The sequence below is a fragment of the Esox lucius genome, chromosome 3 (genome assembly GCF_011004845.1).
Source record: "Esox lucius isolate fEsoLuc1 chromosome 3, fEsoLuc1.pri, whole genome shotgun sequence".
NCBI classification, from domain to species: Eukaryota; Metazoa; Chordata; class Actinopteri; order Esociformes; family Esocidae; genus Esox; species Esox lucius.
This window is the reverse complement of record NC_047571.1, coordinates 17,163,588-17,177,320: the sequence shown is the minus strand read 5'-3', so window position 1 is coordinate 17,177,320 and position 13,733 is coordinate 17,163,588. Positions and strand designations below refer to the sequence as shown.

At 40.0% G+C, this 13,733-nt stretch overlaps 1 protein-coding gene across 8 annotated transcripts in view; it reads right to left on the bottom strand.

The window, feature by feature from the left end:
• The window catches only part of asic1c (acid-sensing (proton-gated) ion channel 1c), a 93,906-nt gene that overhangs the window by 16,289 nt on the left and 63,884 nt on the right, over positions 1 to 13,733 (bottom strand). For 3 of the 8 annotated variants that reach the window (XM_010885959.3, XM_020045578.2, XM_020045582.2), the window contains exons 2-3: positions 3,654 to 3,804; positions 2,998 to 3,125 (exon numbers count right to left, since the gene is read on the bottom strand). In XM_010885959.3, the coding sequence (XP_010884261.1) occupies positions 2,998 to 3,125; positions 3,654 to 3,804 (279 nt within the window). Of the gene's footprint in view, positions 1 to 55; positions 184 to 2,997; positions 3,126 to 3,653; positions 3,805 to 6,623; positions 7,457 to 13,733 lie in introns of those variants that run through there. The other 5 variants (XM_020045576.2, XM_020045580.2, XM_020045581.2 and 2 more) reach the window with 4 other exon arrangements.

Below are 13,733 nucleotides of genomic sequence, written 5' to 3'. Positions count from 1 at the left end.
TGTGGCATACATGCAGCATAGCCAGACAAACAAACGGTACTCTACGGTACGCTACCCGCTGCTCTTGGGTGGAAACAAAGGTTTGGAAGCCGGGGGCTACCCCAAAGCCCAGCTGGTGGGGAAATGGAGGCTCTGACTGAGTGTGAATCTGTACCTTTACTCCGGCCTCATAGGACGTCTCACCTGGGGGAGGGACCAGTAAACATGTCACCACCAACAAGAGAGCAGCAACACGGATGCCGTAGCGAATAGGACAACATCTGTCAAAGCCCTTATTGGTTTGGCCCCCGGAAATAAGCAGATATAAGCAGTCAGCCAGCCAGCCTGTAAGTGTTGACCTTACTGAGCCATAAAACAGCCCAGGACTTAGGACTCAAGCCCAGTTCGCAGAATAGGGTTAGACATTTGTATTTCTTGTCATTCAGCCATGCATCTTAAAAACCTTTATCAAGCCCAATCAAAACTTAAAAATAGTGGTCCAAATTTCTGTTTGGGTGAATTAATCTGTCCATTTATAAATGATTACAGAGCTTCCATTGAGATTGCGAGAGGATTACCTCTTTGTATCGTGGTTGTTTTGTGGTTAAACTAGTTAGATACAGGTGGTTCTGGTGAATGGAAGTATGAGATGTCCTACATTGAACAGTCCCTCCAATAAAAATACAAAAAGCACATACAAATAAAGGGGCATGGGGTTAAAATGAATCAATTAATTTGGATTCATTTAAAATGGTAGTACTAGTATGATAAATTAATATTTTCAGACATGAATGTCCCACTAATCACTTCAATACAATGACAATGAAATGCTCTCGTCATTAGAGCAGCTGAATTTACATATGACCTATACATACAGTAACAGCGATTTTACAAAGGAAGCATATTGTACTAAGAATTTCTACGTTTTGGAATTGTGGTGTCCAAATGTCTGTTTTAGAGATGCACCTCCTCTTTCTAAATAATTCCATTTAGAGAAAGGCTTTGAAGAATCACTAATGTATTTTCTAGAATAATAGGCTTTGTAAAATATCATGAAAGTAATTGTTGTTTTAAACAATTGCTCTTAGATTTGTTTAAAATATATAAGTGATATTATCATAGTTGACATGTATATAAACTGTATAAATAAACCCCCAACAAAGAAAATATATTTCAGAAGATCAAAGCTGCACTCTCCAGTCATGTCACAGTTTCAAGTTGTAACTTTTATCATATGTGACAAAATGCAGTATGTGTAATATTATGTATAGCACAAAACATTTCATGACACATTTTGTGGTGTGGTTGGGTTAATATGAAAATCATTGTGTTTACTGTACCCTGATAAAGACTGCTCTGCTGTCAAAACATTGGGGAGAATAAATGACTGCATCGGGGGAACTTGAATTTACAGCTTTTGCGTTTCTTATTATGGACCAGCACCTCCAGGTTGTGTTGATAAAGTCCGGGGAATGTCTGTGAGCAATTTTATAACTGATACTGATAATGGGTTGACATTGAAATATGTTACTTGCGTGTTTTGAAAGTGATGGCCATGTGACCATAGGAAAAAGGACTTCTTAGGGATGTTTCAGCTCTGCATAGTGGCGGCCTCAATACTGAACTGAAATATCCCTAAGAAGTATAAACAGACAGTTGATGTCCTGACATCTGCCTCATAGAAAATAGCATTGATTTAATATTCTCCAACTAGATGATGGATATTAGCCAGGTAAGTATACTAATAACACATTCTTATTTATCGACCTAGAAGCAATTCGGGTTAACTGTCGTTTCCGAGGACAGATTGACAAGGTATTGCCCCTTGTCAGCTCACGGATTAGAACTAGATCCTCTGGGATTAGAACCAGAAACCTTTCATTTACTGGTCCGACGGTCTTGACCACTACGCTGCCCAAATGTAAAATGCCCATAATGTTATAGGTAGCACTGCATGGGACTGTGGTTAGAGGCACTGCAAGTTATTAGCGAAATATATTCTCAGCTCATATTCAGTATCATCTATGTAATTACACAAGTTACATTCTTTCAATCCCCAACTAGGTTATTTGATTCATTGTACCAGCTATCATCATCCATGATTTAAACTGAGTGATTTTAGCAAGAGAGCTTTTGAAGCAGTGTCAATTCTGGTGAATACTGTGCTACTCCTGGGAACCTTTTCTGACTACAGCCTGTAATTCTTAATACTTAATGTTAGTTTGTTCTCACTTACAAAGCCATGATGATTTTTCACCTTTTGCTACCATTACACAATGAAAATGTGAAATTCACTATGGGGAAAAGATTTTACTTTTCTACAGTGGTTTCTGCATGGGTCTGTGCATTTTATGAAAAGCAACCTAACCTTCTGAATGTTATTTGTCTCTCTACATAGTATTATTATGCATGACTGAATCCAATGTATGTGGCATTCAGAAGAGACATTATTAAATTCTTATTCTTATTCCATACAGTGTAAATACGTGTCTACTGTCTGTCTGGAACATCTAATCCATCTTTCTCTCTGTATCGCTTGTTGGATACATATTGGTCAGCAAATAATGACATTGTCACCACTACATGAGTTTCTGTTTGGATATGGACAGTGCTTGACTTGGGCTGTGGGTTACTGGAGCTGAGTACTATCACCCTAAATGTCTTAGTGTTTGAGCTCCCGTTCCTAGAATATTAGCGCAAATGTATTAGGGAGCTCTTGCACCTAAATACAAATAGTTTCGGCACTCAAAAGGAGTAATGATACATACTTCAGTCCAAGTCAAGTCATGGGTAAAGTGAATGCCCTGGTTGCATATTATTCCATGAATTATATAGTGAACAGAAGTGATTTTGCAGCAGGTTCTGAGACAGAGTTCTAAGCCAATGACAGTAGGAGGTAGAAGGGTTGGAGATTTGGGTAAATACACAGAGAAAAGCAGAGTGGAGAACAGTTTGAGGAAGGAAGGAAGGAAGGAAGGAAGGAAAAAGTGTTTGTGCAAGAGGCTGAGCATTAGGTACCAGTTGCTGCTGACATGACACAAAAGTTTGAAAACCAGGGGCCACACCAAATCCCAGCTGGTCAATGAAGGGAGGCTCTTCCTGGTGGTGGATCTGAACCTTGATGCCTGCTTCGTACGAGGTCTCGTCTGTGGATACATACAGCAGGCAGGAGAATGGAACAACTGAAACCTTTTCTCGTCTGTTTTCCCTGGTCGGAGGCACTGTTATTTGTCTTTGGAAGGAGATGGGTTTATACTGGTTATCTGTGATAAGGCCATGTGTTGAAAATCGGTGCTAAAAAGGAACCCTTTACAGCAGGACGGAGATATTAGGTATAGCGTTGGATGAGGGTGTAAACAATCACTTGTCATTGTGTGGAGCTTGTCTGCTAATGTTCTGTAGTATGTCATGTTTTATGTTTTGTGTGGACCCCATGATGAGGAGCTGCTGTTTCTGGCGTTAGCTAACTGGGATCCTCATAAACAAACTAGACCTGTTGTAATAGTGTACAGTTGAAACTGAGTGCTAGGAAAGCACCTTGAATGCCAGTTGACCTGTTGATGTGCGAGGCCAGGTTTTGACATGACCAAAGAAATAGTCCTTATTGCATTTCTGTAGGGATTAGTAAAAGAGGTTCTGACTAGTAACAGAGGTTGGTACAGCTGGGTACTTACCTGTCTCTCCCCAAACAGGTAAGTATTCATCCTGTTGGATATCTAACATGATCTCCAGCCCATTTCCTGTCCCGCCTTTTAACGTTGTTAACAACGGATTGCCGTCCAAACCAGAGTTGAAGGTGTAGCATTTCCCGTATCGAGTGTAAATCTGCAAAAATAAGATACATAAAGTTAATTTACATTCTTTCTCTCTACGGTAAACTTTGCAGATCACCATTTGTGAAAAACACGGAACCAAACAAAATGCTAGATACTGTATATAGCACAACAACCCAGTGGAAATGTCACATAACACATAAACTCATACCCAATATCATGCTGTTGAATTGAAGCATTTTTAGCCAAACTTTTATCTCAAAGGTTTAAAAATGCTTAGGTAGATGACATCATCCGTCCAAGGTGTTTTAACTGGCCAGTCAGCAGTATAGGGAAAGATGAGTCTACTTGCATTAATATTTTCATTACTGTAATATAATCATTCTTACAGGCTTATGTAAAATCAGAATTACGGGGTATATTTCATAAAAATCGTTAAACACAATTGTCTTCTAAAGACAACTGGTTGCACCAAATTATTTTGTTTAATATTTTCAATTTATTTTGAAAACAATTGCAAATATCATTATTCACTTTGGCATTATGGACCTTTTACCCGAACGTTTATGAATGTTTCAGAGATGCTGTTCTAATTATCCAGCGTAGCACTAGCCATGTTCTGTTGACACCATTGCTGTTAAAATGACCTTTTCATTTATTCTCTCTAAAGTTGGCCAACTTTGCTCTCATGTCATCCAAAATAGCTGAAGTGAGATCAAAATTGATGAAGTCAAAAGTGTTTTAACGACATTAAGCTGCTTAGTTGTTTTAATTCTAAGGAGGTAAAATGGATTGATCATACAGTTCTCTGAGGGTTTTATCTATACTAAGCATGGAGGTCCAACACTCATCACTGACATTTAGCTTCAGAACAGGAATAGTGGTCCACTAAGAGAATATGCACACAATGTACCTCCAAGATCATGCCTCTCTTGCTTTAACTACCAAGTAAACACTTCTCTTGCTTTAACTACCATGTAAACACTTCTCTTGCTTTAATTAACATGTAAACACTTCTGCATATTACCAAATATTCCCCTCAGCACACTCAGAATCCTTGGGATGGATAAGATCACAATTCTTTCATAATTTCAGACTTGCCCGTGTAAATTTGTTATGAGCTGGGTTATTTAAATGTTTTGTCTTCCAACATTAAATAAGGAGGGGGACAATATATTTATCTTTCTCTGTGCATCTATTAATTAGGTAGTACATGTTTTACTCAATGTAAATGAAACAGCATATCTAAAATTAAATTGACTGAATAGATCAACAAATAACAAACAATATAACAAACTATAACAAACAATATATAACAATATCACCAAATATTAAAAGGTCACTGCTCAGACTGCTGAAATTCAGTACACTGATCCCAAATTCCTCACAAACAAATGAGCATTTTGATGGACAAAGTTCTTGCAATGCAAAATTTCTCAGACTAGTACCTAAAACAGGATGACACTACTGACCAATAAATATTCATGTGTGGTAGTGTGGTACATTACTTAAGTGCACATGAATCAGTAAAAAAATGTATGTTTTAGATATTCTTTAAAAAGGAATAATTCATGATGCATGATATACTTATTGTTGCCCTGTAAAACGACCACAAAATATCTATATTCAATAGCCGCTAATAGAATCTTGCATTATCCCAACAAGATCCTTAAGGTGGATTAATAGCTGTTGCTATTCTGTAAAAAATACACGGGCCACACATTTCCATTTTAATATACCTTCCAGTGAACATTTTAGAAAGAGGGATGATGGGGGAAAGAAATAACTCAGACAGCATAACAAAGCCTCTCTCCAGAGATCAGACTCAGTCTTCCATGACCTGTCCAAGACAGACTCACATGGGCTCAGACAGACATGACAGAACTTCACATTCTCTTCCCTCCAGTCCATAATGGGACCCTCTAAGCAACTAGCCTCTGCCAGGGCCAAAATGGCAGCAGGAATATAAAGCTTTTAGTTAAAAGATCTGTGGGTTGAACATAATTATATTCCTAGGATGGAGACGTAAACATGTATGCCTTACAATGTAATACCTAAACTTTGCAGAACAGTTGTTTGTCAAAGCTGTCAAAAGACTGCATCTATAAAGGTCCTCCTTCACATTGAATAAGCAGATACAACTTCAAATAACAGATGATAATCTCTGGATCTGTCAGCTACTTAAAGTCCCAAGTTGTCTATTCATATTTTATTTTATCCAGTGCTGTTGAGAAATCAATCATGTTTACAGAACACCTAGACGTGACTAACAATGACATCCATTTTCTTTTAATTAACATTTTGGCAGGAATCGGTTTGAATAGTGCTAATAGCTTTGATTTGAAATGATTGACAGTAGCTGATCGTTATAGACTAGAACAAGGGCTTATATTCATTAATAAGCCATCCCCCTCTCTGAGTCAATAGATCGTCCAGACGTTTAATTTGAAACTTTAATTTGTACTAATTTATAATGTTTGAATTATTGATGCCTTCATTATTCTTCCCTGAAGCTGCCAGTGCTTCTAAGAGACTGCGACACAACAAGAAAAAAAAGTGTCTTGAATAGTAATAGTGGAGGCAATGTGATAAGGTTGACAGTAACTTTGTAAAACTACCTCTGTACTGTGCTACATTTTTTCATTTTTACAATTCACAGAACAACTATATTTTTTAAGGAAACTTGTTCAATTAGAACAAGACCGATCATCTGACAAAACATGATATCAGCATGAAAGCCTTAAAACTTCAATAACTTCCATCCAGCCGCCTCGATATGATACCTGCATTATGAACGCCCTGCGCAACAAAATGCGCATCAGCAGCACCTCACAAACAACCATCCATATATCTTAAGGTTACTTAACATACAGTGGTGAGGTTCTGGTGGGTGCAGTTCTCCCCCTGGAACCTGCATCCCAGCAGCATGTCCTCCAGCTGATGGCCCAACCTGCCAGTCATCTCGGTGGTGTTGACGTGGTAGTGTGGAGGCAGGGTGTAGCCGTGGAAGTCAAGCAGTTTCAGGAGGATGTGCTTGTGGTTGTCCCTCAGAATGGAGAGGCTCCCCTCCATGACGGTGTGGTTCTGGTGCATCAGGTCCATCCAGTAGCCGATGTGGTACAGGTCAGCCTTGGTGAGGCGGGACACGCGGAACAGGTTCTGGTTGCAGAAGGTCACAGCAGGGAAGGACATATTGTGAGCCCACACCATCTTGATCTTGGTGAAGGCAGGGTAGGACATCAGGTAGATTATACGGTTCCACGACCATGTGAACAGGAGACCCAGGCACGCGAAGAAGGCCAGGAGCCAGAGGACACGCTGGGGGGGGGTCTTGTCCGGAGAGAAGACAAACTTCAGGCCATGGACCTTGGTCCTCCTCATAAAAGCTATAGTGATATCCCTCCATGATGGTTTTTGAATTCTCTTCCTCTTCCTTCCAGTTTTGTTTTGTAAAGTGGTGTCCTGGGCATCATTAGGTAGAGACCCAGGGCTGATTGATGTTGAATCAATTACCATAGTGATATTTGTCCCAAGGCTACGTTTATGGCTCAAGCCGAACTGAAGTCTTTTTAGTCAAGCTGTAGGCTTTTCATTTTACATACAGGGGCTTTCTGTAAAATCATCATGAGTTGTCATTTTCAATATGTTAAATGTGTCATATATTCCAGGGAAAATAGGAAAATAACACCCTTTTCAGATAATCACTGCAGACTAGTAGTCAGGCTTGCATAGTCTTTCCAGTGGACATATAGTCAACAGTACTCGTTAGACATTTACAACTCATAAAAAAAAAAAAAATATGGAATAAATGTAATAAAATGTTGATTCACAAAATGTTTCTTTTACCATCTTCAAACAAAGAGAACCAACAACAGTCTCCATTCAACAGATGAAGAGTTATGATAATATGTCGCGGGTGCAGCCGTCTACTTCAATTCCAAAAATCATTCACTTAGGAAATCCGTAAAGACATACCCCTGTTACTCAGATGTTGTTTCACTCTTCTTCACCATTTTGTCTTCTTCTCCACAACAAGACAATGCTGCTCCCAGTTACCAGTGGCTGGTGCCTTTTATTCAAAAGCTGTCTAGAAAGCTCTCAACTCCTCCCTACTGCTCAACTGGAGATGTGTTTTGTCGGTGGACTTTCAGCTGCAATATAGAGCCACATTCAATCTCTTCTCTCTACAGCTGAATAGGAATAAGGTGGAGCCAATGAGTGAAAGTATTTTCCTCCAGTGATAAAAAAGGCACTCAAATGGCACCAATGGGTGGTAGGGAAGGGGAATGAAATGTATACGTAATTATGTCAGAGTACGTATTAAAATACCAAGGCATCCTGCAACACAGTCATCCATGACTCCATCCACTGATAAGTAACAGTCTGTTTTAGTGTGGGTGTGGGGGTTTGTGTTATTGTGGGTGTAGGTGGTTTTTGTTACTGTGGGTGAGGGGGTTTGTGTTACTGTGTGTGGGGGGGTTTGTGTTACTGTGGGTGTGGGGGGTTGTGTTACTGTGGATGTGGGTGGGTTTTGTTACTGTGGGTGAGGGGATTTGTGTTACTCTGGGTGTGGGGGTTTGTGTTACTGTGGGTGGTTTGTGTTACTGTGGGTGTGGGGATTTGTGTTAATGTAGGTGTGGGGGTTTGCGTGTAGGAAGTCTTTAAGATGCAGGGCACACTACTGGGCAGAATAAGCCATTTCCTCAGTCTCTCTGCTACTGCTCTGATGCACCTGAACTCTCCGGTACCATCTCAGGTCCTTTGTGACGTCCACTCCGGAAACTTGAAGCTCCCATTACGAACCTGTCAGTGTGGATGGGGGTGTGCTCTGTCTTCAACAGCTTGGTTTTCTTGAGGGAGGGGTTATTTTCCAGGCACCACACCATCCAGGCTCTGACCTCCACCCTGTCATCAGCAGACTTGTGGAACCATACAGACATGAATGGAGGGGAAGCCAGGAAGGAGCTGAATCCTGAGGGGTACCGGTTTGCAGGACCAGCATGTTGGAGATGATGTTGCCTGTCCCTAACATCCATTACTGGCCCATCAGGAAGTCTAGGACCATGAGTGTCGTGATGAGCTCGGAGGGAACGACGGTGTTGAAAGCTGAGCTGTGGTGAATGAAGAGCATTCTCACATGGAATGGCCCTAGCGTATACAAAACGCCTTTTTTTTGCTCGTATGCATAGGAAACCCAATGCAAACTGCACAACACAGTCCTACCTGCAGGGTGTTCCTCTAAAATAAAAAATGTGTTTGAAGTAGACGACAATAAAACAACAACAATAATAACAGCACTAGAGCGCAGTATGATCATGGAATATTTGCACGTTCTTTGTGTGTATGTGTTTGTTTGTGTCGGTTAGTGTGTGTGAGTTTACTTGTGCCAGTTTTACTACTTGTTTGTTGGTATTTAGATTTTAATTCTAAATGTTAGTTTTACAAATAAACAATTAAAAGGTAAGATGCACCATTCTGTTAATTTGTTCAGTCGGAGCCTACAGAGCCAGCCAAGCAGAAGAAATTGGACCTGAGAGTATTGATATCTGTGTGACTTTACAACATAATCAACACAACACTCTTGACAGTGTGGTACAAGTTTCCCTGCGCTGTGTAATTGACATAATATTCTGTAAATTGTGATAATTGTGGCTTACAGTATTTCTAGCAGATACTAGTCACTACACAGTCAAGCTGTTACAATGTGGGAGCAAGACAGCTTTCTTTTGGAAATTTCTTGAACTATATTTTAATTAATCATGTTTAGGGCACAGTAAAATTAGTGTTTTACTGTATATAGTTCTGTTACTTTTGTACTCTGAAATCCACTTGTAATCAGGCATCTGTATGTGTTTATACCATTGAGCTAAGCATCCATGTAAAATGCTTAAGCGGTACCGCATTAATCATCATAACCATCCACATTCTAAAATAATTCTAAAACATCTTTGATATTCCATCTTTGATATTTATAAGCTGGCAAATAGAATTTTTTAAACCATGTGAATTATTTGATGGCCAATATTTATTGCATTGATATTTATTGCATTGAATGGTTCAAAGACTGGCTTTAAAACCTACCATATTGTGTTTATAATCATCACATCATTTTATGGATGAGACAATAATTGAGATCTCAGGACTGAATTTATGCAGAAGGCAGGGTTGAATTTATGCAGGAATATTCCCTCCTCAGGGGCAATAGGTAATTACTTTTCTGCAGTTTAAAACTGGAACCACTACGTCAGCTTTTGAAAATACATTCCTATGCCATCAAAATTTGCACTGTCATTTTACAAAGTGAGTCTCTAACTATAATTGACCATTTCAATAAACCTTCACACAGACGTTCATTTTTTGACAAAAATATTGCAATTACACAGCATTAAACCCTTTTGTTGTGGTACGGTAACATTCCACATTATTGCGTTCACACTTTGGCGGTAACTCAATCTCAACCTCAGTTAGAATCCTCCCTCAGATTTCTACAGTTGGTTGAAACCCAGAGGACTCATTAAAAGGCCAAAAGGAGCAGAGTGACAGAGCACAGCCTGGTCCTAGAGGAGTGGAGAGAGTTAGCTCCTTCAGGCGCCAGTGAGAAGGAATGCTAGTTGCTTTATCACCAACCAGTCACATCTCAGGAGTAATTGGGGACCTGGCAGAAAGAGACAGCAGACCAAAAAAGGTACTGTGTGGAGAATATTTCTAATAATTATTATTGTTTTTATTATTGAAGCAGGACTAAATACACCACGTCTACACTTTCTCTACCAAACACCCTATGCACAGATGAAAGGGGTTTGACAGAAGACAGTCAGCTTATACTAATCACATCTCAGATCTCAACAAATGCGTAGTGTTAGGGCTACTTGGATCAGTATGGGATTGGGCTTGACTCTGGCTTCTTCTTTTGTAAAGGATGACATCTTGTGGCACGTTTCTAAATGAACCTCATCTGGCCTAGAGAGGGAGCTGCGCGTCCACTACATACTACAGACAGAATGCAGAAATAGATAAAAATTAAGGACTTGCAATTATTGATCAATCCTCACCCACAATAATACCCACATTTTTTTTAGGAGTGCTACATTCAGAAATGGTATGCAACAGTACAGAACATAAATGAATGAAAATAATGGCTATTCAAAAGATCCACCTGAAAGCTACAGAAACAAATAAAGAAGTATTTGGAAACGCTACAAAAACCAAGTGAGTGATTCCGACTTGTACACAGGGGAGAATCTCAAGGACTTCACAAAAGCAAATTCAGAATCATAACCATGTTGCTACCAGGTCTAAAACCCTCGCTATCCCAGAAAGAAAGGTTTCAGGGAAGAAGAGCCCAGAATTCAGCAGCATTACTTATTTGAAATCAAATTGTCTCGTTGCCTAAATGTATGTTGTGTGACTCCGAGGAGAGCAGAGCTAGTCTGTATCAATAAATAAAAGGTGCTGCTGCTAACACACACCCTGTTGTTCCCTGGTCCCCGAGCATGGCAGAGCAGGCCATATCAATCTCAGGGAAACATAACTGTTCTGTCACTCAGTGATTTCTAGTCCATAGCCTGCAGTCACACTTTGATAGACTTTTCATCCTTTGAATTTTCTCATCCTCTTCAACATATAATTCATTACATGGATCATGGACTTTTTGGTGTTGTAGTGATTTATTACTTTAAAAAATGTCCCCATTCATTGGGTTTAGGTTGTTTAGATTAATGTTTGTTGCAGCAAAATGCACATGTTTCAAATCCAAGATAGTTATGATTCTACACTGCACTCAACCATGAAAACTTGTTATTTAACACTAACAATATTTCATAGCCAAATCTAAAGCATTTGAGAGTTTAATTTACTATCAACACCTAATCAGTCAAACCTACGAAACAAGAGGAAGTGGGGTCAGAATGATGTGTGCTCTCTGACTACTGTCTCATCTCCTGCTTCCCCACATAAAAACCATAGGATGCCAGGGGAATCTCGTTTTACAGGGAGGTAGATGCAGCACAACTGAAGGTGCTAGAAAGGCTTTCTTACTGGCTAAGAGGTGGTGTATGTATGAGAGATGCCATTAGAGGGAAACTAAAGCCAGATATTGACCTTAACAGGTAAGAGAGGTAATTCTAGATCAAAGGTAATTTGATATCAAACAAAAAGCAATGCAGGAGTCTAGTGGTTCTGCCAAATGATAATCTAGCTAAATAAAACATTTAGTATAATATATCTAATATATATCTAAAATGATAACAGAGTATGACTGGTATTTTTTGCTTTGGTCTGATGTCTCTGCCTAATGAGATGCAACCTGACATCTCTATTTGGTGTCAATCCATCCCCCTTCCCCCCTCATCTCTTGCTACTACTAAATTTGCACTAACACATATAAAACTGTAACCTGCTCGCTATTTGGCCTTCTTGTTCAGTATTATAGTACAACCTTCTGGTATCCAACCCTCCTTCTCCAAGCTCCCTGTCCATATGTTGTATACATCACAGCCTTATAATCCCCAGACTCCTTCACTCTATTCTGTCATCTCACTTAATGCCTGATTCCAGTCCTTTGTGGTCTCCTGGATGACTGAACTGCTGGCTGGCTGAGCTCCCAGCTTGGCTGAGTCACCGTGGTCTGTCAGGTCTGAGCCCTTTCCACAGCAATATCCCATAGCTCTCTCTCATATGTCTGTCTTCAACTCTAGTAGTCTGTCTGTGCCTGCCACTGTGTCGCTCTCTTCCCTATCTATCTATCTATCTATCTATCTATCTATCTATCTATCTATCTATCTATCTCTCTCTCTCTCCTTCTTTCTCTCCATTACCCAGCTGTCCCGTGTGCCTTAAGACTGCAGTCAGATCACTATCCCTCAGATAGGCCAGAGATACTGTAGCACTCTCAGTCCAGACATACAGGTGCTGGTCATAAAATTCGAATATCATCAAAAAGTTGATTTATTTCAGTAATTCCATTCAAAAACTGAAACTTGTATATTATATTCATTCATTACACACAGACTGATATATTTCAAATGTTTATTTCTTCTAATTGTGATGATTATAACTGATAACTAATGAAAATCCCAAATTCAGTATTTCAGAAAATTAGAATTTACTTAAGACCAATACAAAAAAAATATTTTTAGAAATTGGCCAACTGAAAAGTATGAACATAAAAAGTATGAGCCTGTACAGCACTCAATACTTAGTTGGGGCTCCTTTTGCCTGAATTACTGCAGCAATGCGGCGTGGAATGGAGTCGATCAGTCTGTGGCACTGCTCAGGTGTTATGAGAGCCCAGGTTGCTCTGATAGTGGCCTTCAGCTATTCTGCATTGTTGGGTCTGGCGTATCACATCTTCCTTTACACAATACCCCATAGATTTTATATAGGGTTAAGGTCAGGCGAGTTTGCTGGCCAATTAAGAACAGGGATACCATGGTCCTTAAACCAGGTACTGGTAGATTTGGCACTGTGTACAGGTGCCAAGTCCTGTTGGAAAATGAAATCTGCATCTCCATAAAGTTGGTCAGCAGCAGGAAGCATGTAGTGCTCTAAAACTTCCTGGTAGACGGCTGCGTTGACCTTGGATCTCAGAAAACACAGTGGACCAACACCAGCAGATGACATGGCACCCCAAACCATCACTGACTGTGGAAACTTTACACTGGACTTCAAGCAACGTGGAATCTGTGCGTCTCCTCTCTTCCTCCAGACTCTGGGACCTTGATTTCCAAAGGAAATGCAAAATGTACTTTCATCAGAGAACATAACTCAGCAGCAGTCCAGTCCTTTTTGTCTTTAGCCCAGGCGAGACGCTTCTGACGCTGTGTCTTGTTCAAGAGTGGCTTGACACAAGGAATGCGACAGCTGAAACCCATGTCTTGCATACGTCTGTCCGTGGTGGTTCTTGAAGCACTGACTCCAGCTGCAGTCCACTCTTTGTGAATCTCTCCCACATCTTAGAATGGGTTTTCTTTCACAATCCTC